Here is a 16,291-nt window from a genome sequence, read left to right as displayed (position 1 = left end):
TGATGTCATTTATAAATGTGAAATTTCCCAACCCAGTGACTACGAGTGTCTATGCTAAGAGGTAGAAGACCTCAAATGTCAGTGAGTTGTGGGATGTGCTTAGAACACTGAAGGTGCTACCTTTCGGAGGGTTAAAGGAATAAGTCAGATCTCTTAAGAGTCAATTGATATGATATGAAGACAACCAAATAATCATCATCTTCAACATGTGGCTTTCTAATAACACACTATGTCCTGATACAGACATGACAGCCCTCACCTGAGAACAGACAAATAAGAACACTGCACCTAGGACTTTCTAACTCTAAAAGTGTGGATTAACCAAAACTGTTCTTTGTACTTTGTTATAACAACTGGGAATGAGCTAATGAAGGTATGTGTATGTGTGTGCACATGCATGTATATGCAGTTGCACATCTGTGTGTCTTTAACATGTGGGTTAAATAGACATGTTATTAATGGGGCCTATAGAGAAGTAAGGAGAATCTCTTACCCTTGATACTCATCCTGTAAACACAGCTGATTTTTTTCTGCCAGTCCTCATGCTGGAATACAGGGCCTAGGCACTTTCCTCATACTACATGTACTCAAGACTAGTGCTCTACCACTTGAGTCAGAGCTCTACTTCCAGATCTTTTTGGTTAATTAGAAATAAGAGTTTACTTTTCCTATCTGGGCTTGCTTTGAACCACAATCTTCAAATTTCAGTCACCTGAGTAGCTGTAATTACAGTTGTGAGCCACCAAGCCCTCGCTTGCACAAGGCTTTTTAGACCTAACTAGGAACACTTGTTATCTTGCTAAACTGAATATTCACATTCAGTAGATCTGAGATGGTTTATAATTTTGCCTTTGTCAGATGGTCTTCTTGATAGTTTATGATGTTGAATTCTGTACCAACGCTGAAGAAAAAGAAATAATACTGCATCCCTATTTAGTTGAGTTTGCTTTTTATTTTGTTAAGAATTTGGTTTGTTTGTGAAGAGATTCTTACATATTTCATGCAAAAATTTCATTTGCCATTGACCTGTGACTTAATGAAACTTCCTTGCTTTGCTTGCAATATGTTGATGATATTTAGAATCGGTGTGGAAATGTTCTTGGCTAATGAAATCCTGATCAAATCTTTGAGTTTTGGGTCATATGACCACAAAAGGTGGCCAGCTCTCAACTTCTATTACACAGTTTCTACAGGAAGTGTATTTCCCAGAATCCTTTTCCCTCTCTGGTTTCCTGTGGATATACTAAATGAGGGCCTCATATAGGATTCTAAGCCCTAAGATGACTCAGTCATATCCATCCCCAGATATACAGGAGGAAATAGTTGAGAGCCGTAGGCAACTGAGAACTTCATACATTTTTACATATTTTATACATATTAGATATGTTTTATATATTTTTATTGTACAAATGCTGTACAGAGGGTTACAGCTACATTAATAAGGTAATGAGCACATTTCCTATTCAGCATTGCAACCTCCTCTTTTGTTTTGCTCCTACCATCCTTTCTTTCCTCACCTTCCCAACTCCTCCTTCCCCCACCCAAGTTGTATAGTTTCTTTTCAAGATAGTGTCTTGCACATCTCATTGTTACAATGAATCAACCTGTATTATATATGTTTTTATATATTTTATATGTCTAAATATGTTTTTTTTGTTAACATGTTCATGTGGATATCTGACTCTTAGTAAGTTCATATATGTAAGCCCATTTCTAATTCCTCTGATATTTATTGAAGTTCATGGGTCAATTGCAAATTGTTTTTTTTCAGAAGGTTCTTTGGTAAACTCAACTGCATTATTTTTATTTACATAATCTCATATTTGGCTCTGTATTCTATGGCTTTATAATTCTTTTACAAATAATTTCGTTATGTAATCAGTTCTCATAAAAATTCATCTTCTTTATGTATTCATATTTCATATAAAACCAGTCATTCTTTCAACAATAATAAAGTATAACAAGCTCTTCTAAATCTAGGGGCTCGTAACACAAATCATTTATGTTAGTGCAAAGACAAATTCACAATTGCACTGATGTGCCCAATCCAGGCAGGGCTCAGCTTCTTCATTTTGTTGCAGGTCCCTGGTCTTGTTTCCATTGTGTGGAATTGTTTGATCTGGAAGAGAGACATAAGAGGAAATGACCACTTAGAATTACGTATATTCTGCAGCTGACTTGTCAATCACACAGTAATAGCACTGTGTTTGAGGCCCCATTATAATTAATTTTTCTTTTCTGATGACTCACAGACTTGTGAGAGAAAATGAGGAGCCTAGGTGAGAATTAGAAATCTGATGGGTACTTCTGTATATCCTGTTAAAATGCCTGAGCAGAGAGGAGAACTGAGATTCAACTCTGACATTTCTGGCTGGTCTTCCAAAAATGCTACAATTGTAGATAAACATTGCATTAATTGTTCCTGTTAAGATATTCCATAAGTAACTTAAAGCTATTCCATTAGTTCATGTACTTTCCAGACCTATACTTCTCCTAGGAATGATACCTTGATGAACTCAGAGCATTTCCAACTTCCTGCCACTTTTCCCCAGATGGACTGGAGAGCATCACGGTGAAACAATTTATAGCATCTGAAGCAGATGCACACTGGACACTGGTGGAGACTTAAGATTTCCCAAAGTACTAGCTTGTGAGATGTCATAGTTCCAGGTGTCTAAGGTGATAGAAGTGGATACAAGACACAAACGATTAATGCTGCCCTCTTGACATGGTTTTTCATATAAAGACACAGAGGATGAACAGATGAATATAGCACCCTTGAAAAAGTGCTCACTCTCAGACTTCTGGGACATATGAACCACATTGCAGGGTTTAACCACACACCATTCTCTTCAATAGAACCAGAGCCCCAGGACACAGAAGGCAGGGATTACTGTGCTTTGTGCAATTTTGTATCTTCCCCAGGTTGATCCAGCCAAGAGACACTGATGAAAATCTGGTGATGGTTTGATGGTCAGGCAGGGTTTAATGAACACACAGAGCAGAAGCTAGAAAAGGCACAACTGGGCTTCCAGGTTCTGAACAGAAAGCATGGCAAAAGTTGTAGGCTAGTGTTTGCTGAAAGGAAGTATTATAAGTTTCATCACAGAGAGAATAATAATCACAGCAGACATTTGGTTTTTAAATTACTGGTTGGCTATAATATTACTGAAGAGAGAATTGCATTTTTCTATAAATACCTATGGTTTATCTGGTCTTTATATTCAGGTAATTATTCTCCTGGTTGTTACAGATTACATTTTGTTTTAGTGTCATATACTCTTCACCTCTACTCAGAGTCACTCTTATATTGAATTCAATATCTTCCTCCTAGGCAGACTCACACAATCTGTTGGGCTACTCCCCAGACCAGCCAGCCATGAGGGCAGCTCACCCAGCCAGACGGGAGGTTTTTGTTCAAGGCTGTATCACTGTGGGAGGAAGATGTGTACCTTGAAAACAGTAATAAACTCCAACATCCTCAGCTTCCACCCTGCTGATTGTCAGTGTGAAATCTGTGCCTGACCCACTGCCACTGAATCTGTCTGGGACCCCAGATCCTCGTTTGGAAACCAAGTAGATCAGGCAACGTGAAGAATTGCCTGGCTTCTGTAGGAACCAGTACAAATAGGTGTTCCCATCACTATGTAGAAGACTCTGACTAGACCTGCAGGAGATGGAGGCTGCCTCTCCCAGGGTGACAGGCAAGGATCTTGGAGTCTGGGTCAGCACACCATCTCCACTGGATCCTGAAATTAGAATAAGACAGAGTGCAAGGTTATATATAAACATAGAGAGACATGCATGCATTACTTTTATTTAGATGTTTCCTCTTATTCATATTCATGATTTGATTTTTAATTTAAAATACTAAGTATTAAAAGCAATATTCTTGCTGCAGAAAAGTGTATCTAGCAGAGTCTTCACTCAAGCACAAGTTCTCACTCTTTCTGGACTGTTCCTCACTCTCTCAGACCTAAACCTCATTGCCCTACCATGAACATCTAATACATGGATAAATTACCCCTGGTCCATGAGAGCTCACCCTCCCACCCACACTGATTCCTCACCTCCCTTTGCCCTTACCAGGGATCCAGAGCATTAACAGCCACAGGAACTGAGACAAGGACTTCATTTTTAGGACTGAAATGAGGAATCTAGATAGGTCAAGGAAGATTAGAGCTGAGCCTTTATTTCAGACTTAGAAAGGAAGGTCCTCCTTAGGGAGCAATATGCAAATAGCCAGGTGGCTGTAACAGTGTAAGAAAAGAAAAAGGAAGGGTGTCTAGTGGCCATCCAGTTTGTTTTTTGACATAGTGTCTTGTATATCTCATTGTTGCGATGGATCACCCTGTATCCCTATTAAATTTATTTTTTCTCTTCCACTTCCCAAATTATGCCAACATCAATACAGTGAAAACAGAGGTTATACCGTGGGGAAGAGACATACAAAGCACCAAAAAAAATCATATGATACCTAATGAATACATTAGAAACAATAGCAAGCAAGAAAAAAACACTTCTGTCCCCACTTGGGGTTCATTTCAATTAACATCATCTTTTCTGACCTTTCCTGCTTGTCCCAATCATATACAATTTATTGCAAATAAGGAAAACCATGGGACCTATGCTTCTTTGGGCCTGGCTTACTTCACTTAAAATAATTTTTTCCAAGCCTTTCCATTTACTAACAAATGGGGCAATGTCATTCTTTCTGATGAAGGCATAGAATTCCATTGTATAAATATACCACATTTTCTAGACCACTTATTAGTTGGATTATTGGGGTTTTTGCAGGCTTATTTTTAGGAGGTTTAAATTTTTGAGTGCTAAATATATTTTAAGTATATTTAAAATCATGCATAAAAAGTAAAAATCTCCTCTCATTCTGTGGGCTTTCTATTTATCTTGCTAGTTATGTCCTTTGCCATGTATAAACTCTGCCATGCAGAAACTCTCCAGTTTGAGGCAATCCACCTATCCAGTTTTTTTTTGAGTTGTTTTGATTCTGGATCTTTACTTAGGAATTTTTGAGCTCTGCCTAAGAGCCTTAGTGTTTTTCCACTCCTTCTTGTCATATTTTCATGAGATCTTACCTTATCCTGAAATATAGAATCCACCCAAATACCCATCAATGGACAAATGAATCATATAGACATATGTCATATGTCATATATGTCATATGACTTATAGACCCAATGGAATTCTAGGCTTCTATCAGAAAGAATGATATTGCATCATTCATAAGGATATGGAAAGACTTGGAAAAAATTATTAAGTGAAGTGAAACAGACCCAGGAAAAATAGGTTGTATGGCTTACCTGATTTGTGGTAGCCAAGAGGTGCTTATGGATCCACAAGTAATCACACTGGATGACAAAAGACAAAGAAGAAAAGTAAACTTGGACATGATAAATTATACAGGACTCTATACATTCACTCAGTTAAACCAAAGGAGAATGTGTTTAGGAGAAAACCACCAAGCCTCAATGGATACACACACACACACACACGTATATATGCAATTAAAATCATGGTACATTTGTATTATTTTTTTCTTTTTATTTTTATCTCTTTTCTGGCTGTATTTGTTTTCTGTACCCTTTGTCTTGTATATAAATTTTGTTTTGTTTTATTTTGAAGAGAGTAAGGGGTACCGTAGGAATGGTGGGACAAATGCATGAGTAATACTCACTAGACACTGTTGAAAATGAACTACACAACTATTGGGGCAAGGATCAGGAGGAAGAAAAGAGAGAAAATGGGGGAAGTGGTAACACTGTTCAAAAAGTAATTGTACTTATTACTTGTCTTAGGTAACTGTAATCACTTTGTACAACACCTTTACAATAACAATAAAAAGTAAAAAAAAGAGTGTATTTTATTTTGAAAAGATCAAGCAACAACCTCCCTAGTCATGAAAGAAATGCAAATCAAAACAACATTGAGATACCACCTCACCCCCGTTAGAATGGCAAAAATCAAGAACTCTAATAACAACAGATGCTGGAGGGGATGTGGACAGAAGGGAACCTTACTTCATTGTTGGTGGGAGTGTAAATTTGTTCAACCACTTTGGAAAGTAGTATGGAGGTTCCTCAAAAGACTCCACTTAGAGCTCCCTTATGACCCAGCAATCCCAGTTTTGGGCATTTACCCAAATGTTTACTAACAAGACCACACTAAAGCTACCAGCACAACTATGTTTATTGCAGCATTATTTACCATAGCTAAGATATGGAACCAACCCAGATGCCCCTCAGTAGATGAATGGATCAAGAAAATGTGGTATATATACACAATGGAATTATATGCCTCCATCAGAAACAATGACATTGCCTCATTTGTTAGGAAATGGAAAGACTTGGAAAAAAATATATTAAGGGAAGTAAGCCAAGCCCAAAGAAACATAGGTCCCACGGTTTCCCTTATTTGCAATATCTAGTATATGTATGAGTCAAGCAGAAAAGGTCAGATAAGGTGATGTTAGGAAAAGGAACCCTAAGATTCAAATGTATTCAAATGCCTTTTTTTCTTTCATGCATTTGTTTCTAACGCATTTATAAGATTATTTCTTTGTTGCTTTGTATGTCCCTCCCCCACAGTATAACCCCTGCTTCACTATATTTGATGTCGGGATAATTTGTGGAGGAGATAGGGAAAAACAAGTCGTTTAAGGATACAGGTGGACCCGTTGCAATAATAAGAAGTACAAGTTGTCATGTCCAAAACTAACTTTACAAGTTTGGTGTGGGGGGGTGCTGGGAGGGGGGGGGCGGGGAGGATTGGGTTGGAGGGGGGAGGCTGGGAAGGGATGTGAAGGATAAACAAAGGAGGAGGCTGCAATGCTTGATAAGAAATGTACTCATTATCTTGCCCATGTAATTGTAAACCCTCTGTACAGTATGTTCACAAAAAATAAAAATAAAAAAAAGAAATTAAAAAAAAGAAATAACATTTATTTTTAAAAAGGTAATTATAAACAGATCTGGTCATATCAAAATGACCCCTTGTACAACATATTAATCCTAAAAAATATGTGGGGAAAATAACCAAAAAAAAAGAAATGTACTTATTATCTTGCCCATCTAATTGTAACCCCTCTGTACAGTATTTTCAAAATAAAAAATAAATAAAAATTAAAAAATAGATCCAAACCTTCCAAAATAGGGGTACAAAATCTTTATTATTTTGCCTTCATATATATTTTTTTTGGGGGGGTCAGGTTGTGGGGCCTGAAGTCTGGGCCTGGGCGCTGTCCCTCAGCTCTTCAGCCCAAGTCTAGCACTCTACCAGTTTAGCCACAGTGCCACTTCCAGCTTTTTCTTTTTTTTTTTTTTTTTTTTTTTGCTTATGTGGTGCTGTGGAATCGAACACAGGGCCTCATGCATGCAAGGCAAGCGCTCTACCACTGAAGCACCTTTCCAGCCCTGTCTTTATATTTTTTAAGTTAATAACAAATTTATGATTCCATTCAACTTCCAAAAGTGCTCTGACAATGGCATTGAGAAATACTAATAATTAATTTGCTATTCAGCATGAAACAGAGATTTTCTGATAGTTAGATTACAATGTTGGATGTATTGTGGAGACATTACTAGAAATGAGTTGTTATAAAGATATAATTTCCTGAAGAAAAAAAGTTGACTACACAAAAATAATAAATGTTTAAGGTCATGAACTAACATGGTAATTAACTCATTTAGATCACTGCACAATGTGTGCAAATTAGACTATACTGTGACATCAGTAATTGTTTTAAAAAATTTAATGACCTTATCATACAAAATAATTTTTCAAAAATCGTTTTCACAGCCTATATATTATTAGCCTTGCTTCTTCTATATACACTTCTGTAATTCGGGTAGGGGAAGGAAAAAAAATGCTTAAGGAGGGATACAGGTTGACCCATTGTAACCGTGAGATACAAGACACTATGTTGAAAACAAACTTTAGAACTTTATGGGGGGAGTATATGTGGAGGTGGGAGGGAAGGAATGGTAGGAGAAAAACAAAGGAGGAGGCAACAATGCTCAATAGGAAATGTTCTTATTACCTTGCTCATTTAATAGTAACCCCTCTGTACAGTATTTTTACAATGGAAAACATACAAAAACTCTGCTTTGACCTACAGAAAAGTGTTTCCTCTTTATTGGGTGACTGCAAATTATTAACACAATCTCAGCTACACATGAGTACAGATGCATATTCCTTGTAAGTCATAATAGGCATTTTGTGTGCTGCTTGGGATGAGCAGAAAGACACAGAGTTAGGGTGTGAAGATGCCTCCATGACCTTTCCCCCAATACTTTCCCATGATCTCAAAAGTGTGGCTGCATCTGAGCAGCTCTGTCAGCAGGTGGAGGCACCAGGAAGAGCAGCTGGGGCAGCCCAGCCTCTCACTTCTGCTTCTCTGTGAAGTTTGTTATGACTTGTATTACTGTGGAACGGTAACTATAACTCTGTTGACAGTAATAAAAAATTAAAATAAAAAAGTAGCAAGGTTTTCAGGTGACAGGCTGCTGATGCTGAGAGTGAACTGTGTCCCAGATCCATGCCACTGAACATTGATGGTACCCCGGATTGCATACCAGTTGCATAAAGGATCAGGACCTTTGGAGATTTCCCTGGTTTCTACTGTTGCCAAAGTAAGCTATTTCTAAGGCCCTTACTGTCCCTGCAAGTGATGGTAACTATGTCTTCCAGAAATGCAGACAGGGATGTTACTTGTGTCAACCTGATGTCTCATCTAGCACCTGACAATGGATATATGGAAAACATTATCTGTTTAGTTAATTCGTCTATCCAAATATTTCCATGAAGAGCCAAGCAGCTCTGTGAACACAGCATGAGAAATCCTCGGCATTATCCTTCCTTACCTGGAAGCCAGAGCATCAAGAGGAAGGGCCCTCATGTCCATGTTGTGTGCTGACTAAAACCTTCTGCACAGGTTGTGAGCATCATATAAAGAAGTGGACTGTGCTATGGGCACATGCAAATCATCAGGGCTGTGCAGGGCTAGGTAGAGTTGCAGGCTGTCAGATCTTGGTGACAAAGAACAGACCTAAAGACCCCAGATTTCCACTTTGTTTCTAGAACATGTGTTTACCTCTGGTGAGGAAAAAAGAGATGTGTGTCCTGTGAGAAGAATAATAATCTAATGAACATTATCTAAAATTTGCTAGTTTTTTTCTTAATGTAAGTCACTCAGAGATAAACATTTCCAAGGCAAGTTAGTTTTATAATTCCTCTGCATTTGTTATCAGTGGATTTTATGACACACAATTCCTAGAATATGATTAATAAGGATCATTATTACACAGACACAGTGTTATAAAAGTGATAATGCATGTGGAGATAGAAAAACAGTCAAGGAAATGCATTGGTAGATAAAGAAAAATATCCAAATTCTTAATGAAAGATAATACTTCAAAAGTGTATGTGAATTTGTATTGTCAAAGCTCATAGAATTCGCAAACTTTATAGACCATGATAATGACAATTTACCTTGTGAAGGTTAATATGTTTGCGACTTTAACTAAGTATCACTCTTCCACAATACTGTGAAATTTATGTAATCACCTAATCTCAATTTGAAAAAAGGCGAGAAAAGGATTGGTTTAGTCCAGATGGGTGACAATGTTGTCTGACACCTTGTACTTATATACTGTTTTGTAGAATGAGAATTTCTTTGAACAATACATAAAGACATAATAATAGAAAATATTAAAAAGGAGTTAAACCATAGGTAATTGGGAAAATGCTAACAAAAAAGTATATGTGCAATTAGGTTTCATGATCTGAGGTGTATAGACCATCTGCTGGTGTTTAGGTTGGTGTCTGTACATTACTTATAAATAAATGGTTTCCTTTTCTTCTGAAGGCTCTTAATCATCACCTCCCTCTAGGACAGGACAGCTCACATTAGACATTTCCCACTTATTCTTAAGAAGATACATAGCATCATATTTAGCTTTGTGTGCATATGCACTGCTGTGTTAGATATTTAATAAATTTTTAGAGGACATTTATGTCTGTTATCTTAATGGAAAGTGTTCCCTCTCAGATGCTGAGGTGTTCTCTAAGTCAAGGGCTCAACTACTTTAACTTTACTGTGTTCCTTTAGCCTGAAAATCTTTTAAGTTACATTTTTTAGGTCTTAAGTAAACCTATAGGTATATTTGTTCATAGGACTTGAAGTCTGGGCTTGGGCGCTGTCCCTCAGCTTTTCAGCTCAAGTTGAGCACTCTACCACTTGAGCCACAGTGCCACTTCCTGTTTTCTGGTGACTTATTGGAGAAAAGAGATTCATGGCCTTTCCTGCCAGGGCTGGCTTTGAACCATGATCCTCAGATCTCAGCCTCCTGAGCAGGTAGTATTATAGGCATGAGCCACCGGTGCCTGGCTACTAAAGTAATATTTTGTGTGCTAGGACTGGAGATTTAACTTGGGGTCTAAGAGGTTTCCTGAGCCACAGCTTCTCTTCCAAATTGTTTGGTAGTGAATTGAAGGTAAGGTAATTATGAACTTTTGTACCAAAGTGGCTTCCAGCCGAGCCTCAGATCTCCAGTTTCTGTGTAGCTGGTGGTATGGGCATAAATTACCACCAACAGACAGTAAAGCAGTTTTTAATGATTGTTTTGGGCCATATGACACAAGAAGATTCAGAAGGTATAAAATACACTGTTGTCAAGAGTGAGGACAATTAACTGAAGCCACACAGGATGGAGAGGACATCTTTAGCCTGGGAACAACTGATCAGAGGCAGTAAAACTATAGTGAAGTAAATAGCCCCCACCCACATGGAGATCAACATGAGAGGCACATCACCCCATACTGCAGGATCTCTCTTCAATATCATTCACTATATAATCTGCATCTGAGTTGTGTTTTGATTGTCCTTAGCTTCTTCAACATTGCTGCTCTCTGCAGTACATACTAACATAACTGATCCAAGAAGTACTTTGCAATTTTATCCTACCTAAACGTTTTACCTATCCCTTTCACTCCTCTGATATTTCACTTCTGATCTTATCACATGCTTCCCCAAGTAGCTGCTATTGACTTTAGCTCTACCATGCACTGCAAGACAATGTGGGTACTCAAAAACAAGAAGAAGGCAGCTGGTGCTGGCTAAGAGTGAAGACCACCTGGTAAATTATACGGGACATATTAATAGTATGAGGAAGTGAGATCCCAATAACATCTATTTGTGTGGGCTTGAAAGAAGCCAGGCTCTAAAATCTCAAGAGCCTTGTAAAAATGCTTGATAGGAAATATTCATTACCTTACTCGTGTAACTGTAACCCCTTTGTACAGTATCTTTACAATAATATATAATATATTATATTATATATTATAGATATACATAAATATGATATATAAAACCTCAAGAGCCATGCTCCAGGGCTGGTTTAGCTAGTGTGGAGTTCTGTCTTGTGAATTTCAAGTCCACACAGACTTCAGATACTGGAATACATGGAATAGTGGTCTCAAACCAGAATTGTAGTTTGGCTTACCCTGACCTTGGTTGTGAGGGAAGGAGCTCCTGGCTGAGAAGCGAGGGTAAGGATGTGGGAACAGAAGGAGACCAAGACTGCTTTCTATGAGGCCTATTGGCAAGAAGGAAGTGCTTATAGGCTGAGCCATGAACCTGAATTAGTTCTGGGACCTTGGTGAAAATCTGAGAGACCCAGACTTCAGAGAAGGGCTGACTCAGTGGGAAGGATGCTGAGGGTGGTGGGGGTGACTACGATAAGGTGGACCATCTTCAGTGTGGTCAGGATGGTCCAAAATCCACTGGAGCCAATTTCATTTTTTTATTGTGAAAATACCATACAGAGGGGCTTCAATTACATGACCAAGGTAATGAGTAAATTTCTTATCAAGAATTGTTGCCTCGTTTTTTGTTTCCCCTTTCTTTCCCAGCCCTCCCATCTCTGCCCCCACCAAAGTTGTAAAGTTCGTTTTTTGACATAACGTCTTATACATCTCATAGGTACAATGGGTCCACCTGTATCCCTATTTAAACAACTTGTTTTTTCCCTTCCCCTCCACAAATTATACCAACATCAATTACAGTGAAAGCAGGGGTTATACTGTGGGGGAGGGACATACAAAACAACAAAGAAATGATCTTATACATATGCTAGAAACAATAGCAAGAAAGAAAAAGCATTTGAGTCCTTATCTTGGTGTTCATTTTGCCTAACATCAACTTATTTGACCATTTATGCTTGGCTCAGACATATACTAGTTATTGCAAATAAGGGAAAACATGGGATCTATGTTTCTTTGGGCCTGGCATACTTCACTTAATATAACTATCAGAATAGAAAGGAGAACTATTGTTTAAATAGGGATACAGGTGGACCCATGCAGCAATGAAATGTACAAGATGCTATGTCAAAAAACAAACTTTCAACTATGTGTGTGTGGGGGGGAAACAAAGTAGGAGGCAACAATGCTTGATAACAAATGTACTCATTACCTTGCTCATGTAATTGTAATCCTTCTGTATGGTATTTTCACAATAAAAATTATTAATAATAAAACAGAAAGGAGGACTTTACGTAGAAATGAATGCAGAAACTATATGACTATTTTATATGCAATAAAAAGTTATTAAAATATTAATAATACCAATTTTAATTATATAACTGGTCATTTTAAATTTTGATCTGAGAAAACACACTAGGGCACAATGGATAGTCACCACCACATGGCCTTTCCTCACTCTCATCCTGAGCATCATGAAGATCAGGATACAATCTGTGTCCTTGAGGACAAGCAGTGACCTGCTCACTGCAGAGGACTCTGGGGACCCACTAGGGTCAGCACTGACACTGCAGCCTCTTCTCACCTCCCACAACTGGGCATGGTGTGTGCATATGATCCCTTTGGGGGCTTTATATCAGCAAAGTCCACCCTCCTTCCCTCACCTTACTGACCTGTAAGTAATGAGCTCCCTATAAGAATCCAGGTGGAAGTGTCAGCCTTGTAAAGTGATTACAATTCACAAAATGAAATATGGAATAGTCAGCAACCTGTACATTAGGAAACATGACACACACACTCCCCCCGTAATTATAGTCCCAGTTGCCATAAGTGTCATGAAAGCATGGCAGAATGCTCCCTAGCTTCAAACTCCTTTTTACAAGGAGGCAGCATCACCCATGCTTTCCCAGGGTTTCTAAAGTCAAGGATCATTTTTTTTCTCTTTGTGGAGTTTTATTTCCCACTAGTGGCAATGTCATGACATAACACCTGGCAAGATTTTCATTTGATGTTCTGGTTTTGTTTTGTTATGTTAAATGTTTATCTCAACAGAGATATGCAAGAGAGTCTCAGTAATTTTATATGCAAAATTATGCCATTTTATTCATATTACATTTAGATTAAAGCAAACAGAAGTTTTTCTTGATGTCTGCTGATTCCAGCTTAAGTAACTATCAGTGCCCTGACTGTTCCTGAAAGTGATGACTGTCTCCTAGAGCTGCAGACAAGGATAGAGAGTGGGTCAGCTGGATGTCATATCTAACACCTGGCACTGAAAACATTAAAAAACAACCTATGATTATGCATTACTTAGAGAACTTCCTTGAAGCAGTGTTGGTTACAATAAGCTGAGTGAATTTATGCATTTTCTTTCCTTACATGTCAGTCAGAGCAGCAGGAGACCCAGGAGCTGAGCAGATGCCTTCCTGACCATGCTGTATGCTGATTGGGAGGATTGATTTCTGCATAAGGTGTGAGCTGCCTTACAAGAAGTGCTCCAGGAAGTGGGCTGTGCTCTGGGCATGGGCAAATCAGGGTCAGGGAGGGAGGAGCACAGTTGCAAGGCTAATTTACTTTAGTATCTCAGCACAGATCTGTATTCTTCAAGGTGCCCTAGACATGACCAGGGTAGCACAGCTGTGCTTGCAGAAGATGTTTTTCCATGGAGTCCAGAGAACCAACTGAATTCATATCCTACATGTTAGGTTCTTAAAGAAGAGGCAAAGTAAAAACCACACAACACACGTGGTATTGAGTTAAGGGGCAGATTTTTTTTTTATTCATCGTTCCAGCTGGCACTTCCATGTGGCTGGGAAAGGCCTGGGAAAGAGAGGGTCTGGCCCTGGGCTAGGCCTTATCTAGGGTAGGGCAGGAAAAGTGTGGCCACATCAAATCCAGATGTGACCTCAGTGGATGCAGATGTTACTTCTTCCAGTTGTGTCAGTTGCCTAGGTAATGCAGGTACTGGTCAGAGACTTTGCTGCTAGGAAGGTGGAGTCTGCTCGTCATCCAGGATCAGACTTTACACTGTAAATAGAGTAAATTATGATTTAATTGTTGTCCATGACATGCTTTTCTTTTTTTTTTTTTTGTCGGTCGTGGGGCTTGAACTCTGGGCCTGGGCGCTGTCCCTCAGCTCTTCAGCTCAAGGCGAGCGCTCTACCACTTGAGCTACAGCGCCACTTCCGGTTTTCTGGTGGTTTATTGGAGATAGGAGTCTCACGGTCTATCCTGCCCGGGCTGGCTTTGAACCGCGATCCTCAGATCTCAGCCTCCTGAGTAGCTAGGATTACAGGCGTGAGCCACCAGCGCCCGGCTGCATGACATGCTTTTCATACTAACTTTTTATGTAAGCCAATCTTTTCAGGGAAAAATAGAACCAGAAATGTGTAATTCATTATTTTGATTAGATTTCCTATTTAAATTGTTTCTATAAACTTTTTAATTGTTAAATATGAACACAATTATGCGTTTGCCCAGAGATGGAACAAAATTTAAGACTGATGATAGCTAGCAAGGTAGATAGTTATTCAGCTAAAGAGGTAGATGAATGATGGATGAATGGATGGATGGATAGATAGATAGATAGATAGAAAGATAGATAGATAATTAAAAGATGATTATAGAAACCTAATTATTTTAAATTGAATAACAATGAAAAGTATAAAAATACAGTATGTGAGCTATAGTGTCATGGTCTGCAATTTACAATTTACCCAGTGTATATCTGCTTTCAACTCCATATAAATGAATTGCTGTCTTCCACTCCTGAATGTGCTTTTGCACCACCATGGTCTAGGACAGTTAACATCAGATATTTGCTCTGTTAGCCCAGAAGCCTCCTCTCTCATAGCTTGGCATGCTTTTTCCCTAGGCAACACTAGGCCTATGTAGTAAAGGCAGTGAATTATTAGCCCCAACCCCCTTTCCCCAGAGAAAGCTCCTTTGGAATAGCTATTACCATATAAGGAAGCAAGATCTCCTAGACCTCACAGGTTATGTGGTCATCTGAGAGGGCACTCCGTTGGGACAGCTATGACCACATAATGCAGTGAGGTCCCCCAAACCCAGAGGTTATAAAAGTTCACTTGATACAATACTGGCACTTCTCACCTCCTCTCACCAGCAATAAACCTTTTCTTTGTTCTTTGTACCTGCATGTCCCCATGGTTTTCTGGCAAAGTTTAAATTATTCTAACTGGCCTTTTATATCCTGAAATACTAGGCTACATGTACACCTTTGTGATCATTGCAGCTTTCTGAGCTGAAAAGCACCTAAGTATTTGGATAACATTCATGTCTCTATCTTAACACAAATTGTTCATGTTAGAAAAATGGAAAATGGAAAAGGAATAGGCTGGACTCAATCATTAACAGGTGAGGACTATATTCAGGAACAGCGAGGGGCACAGACCTTCTGCATTTGGAGATTGTGCCAAAGAGTTGGGACAGGAGCTGGGTTTTTATAGGAGTTCTGAGCAAGGAGACAGAGGTGAATGAAAAAGCCACTAGGTCAGGGAAGGTGGGGGACTTTCAGTTGGGCCCACAATGGGATGTTTACAGCTGAGCTTAGGTAGATTGCCCTACCTGCACTTCAAACAAGTTCACACATACCTGGGATTTTTGCCTGGCATATGTATGGGCCTGGGACAATAGGGTGGGGGGGGTCAATCTTTCCGTTCACCTTCAGGAACTGGGATATTCCCTAACCTAAGAAAACACACACACACACACACACACACACACACACACACACACACACATATTCCCTAACCTAAGAAAACACACACACACACACACACACACACACACACACACACACACACACACATATTCCCTAACCTAAGAAAACACACACACACACACACACACACACACACACACACACACACACACACACACACACACACACACACACACACACACACACACACACACACACACACACCCCTAAAGTGAAAAGATTTGGATGTTTAGCTGAAATGGAAGAGCACTTGTGCAGTTTTGAGTTCAA

General features: G+C 39.0%; 1 gene segment (V, D, J or C); it reads right to left on the bottom strand.

The window, feature by feature from the left end:
• Positions 1-1,482: 1,482 nt before the first annotated feature.
• Positions 1,483-4,157, bottom strand: LOC138833335 (immunoglobulin kappa variable 2-24-like). The segment is given in 3 exon segments: positions 1,483-2,119; positions 3,453-3,749; positions 4,087-4,157. Coding segments are annotated over 3 exon segments (465 nt in total).
• Positions 4,158-16,291: the final 12,134 nt, after the last annotated feature.

This window comes from Dipodomys merriami, unplaced genomic scaffold (genome assembly GCF_024711535.1).
Source record: "Dipodomys merriami isolate MVZ:Mamm:240054 unplaced genomic scaffold, mDipMer1.0.p SCAF_204, whole genome shotgun sequence".
NCBI classification, from domain to species: domain Eukaryota; kingdom Metazoa; phylum Chordata; class Mammalia; order Rodentia; family Heteromyidae; genus Dipodomys; species Dipodomys merriami.
Note: the sequence above shows the minus strand (reverse complement) of the source record. Positions and strands in the feature narration are given on the sequence as shown.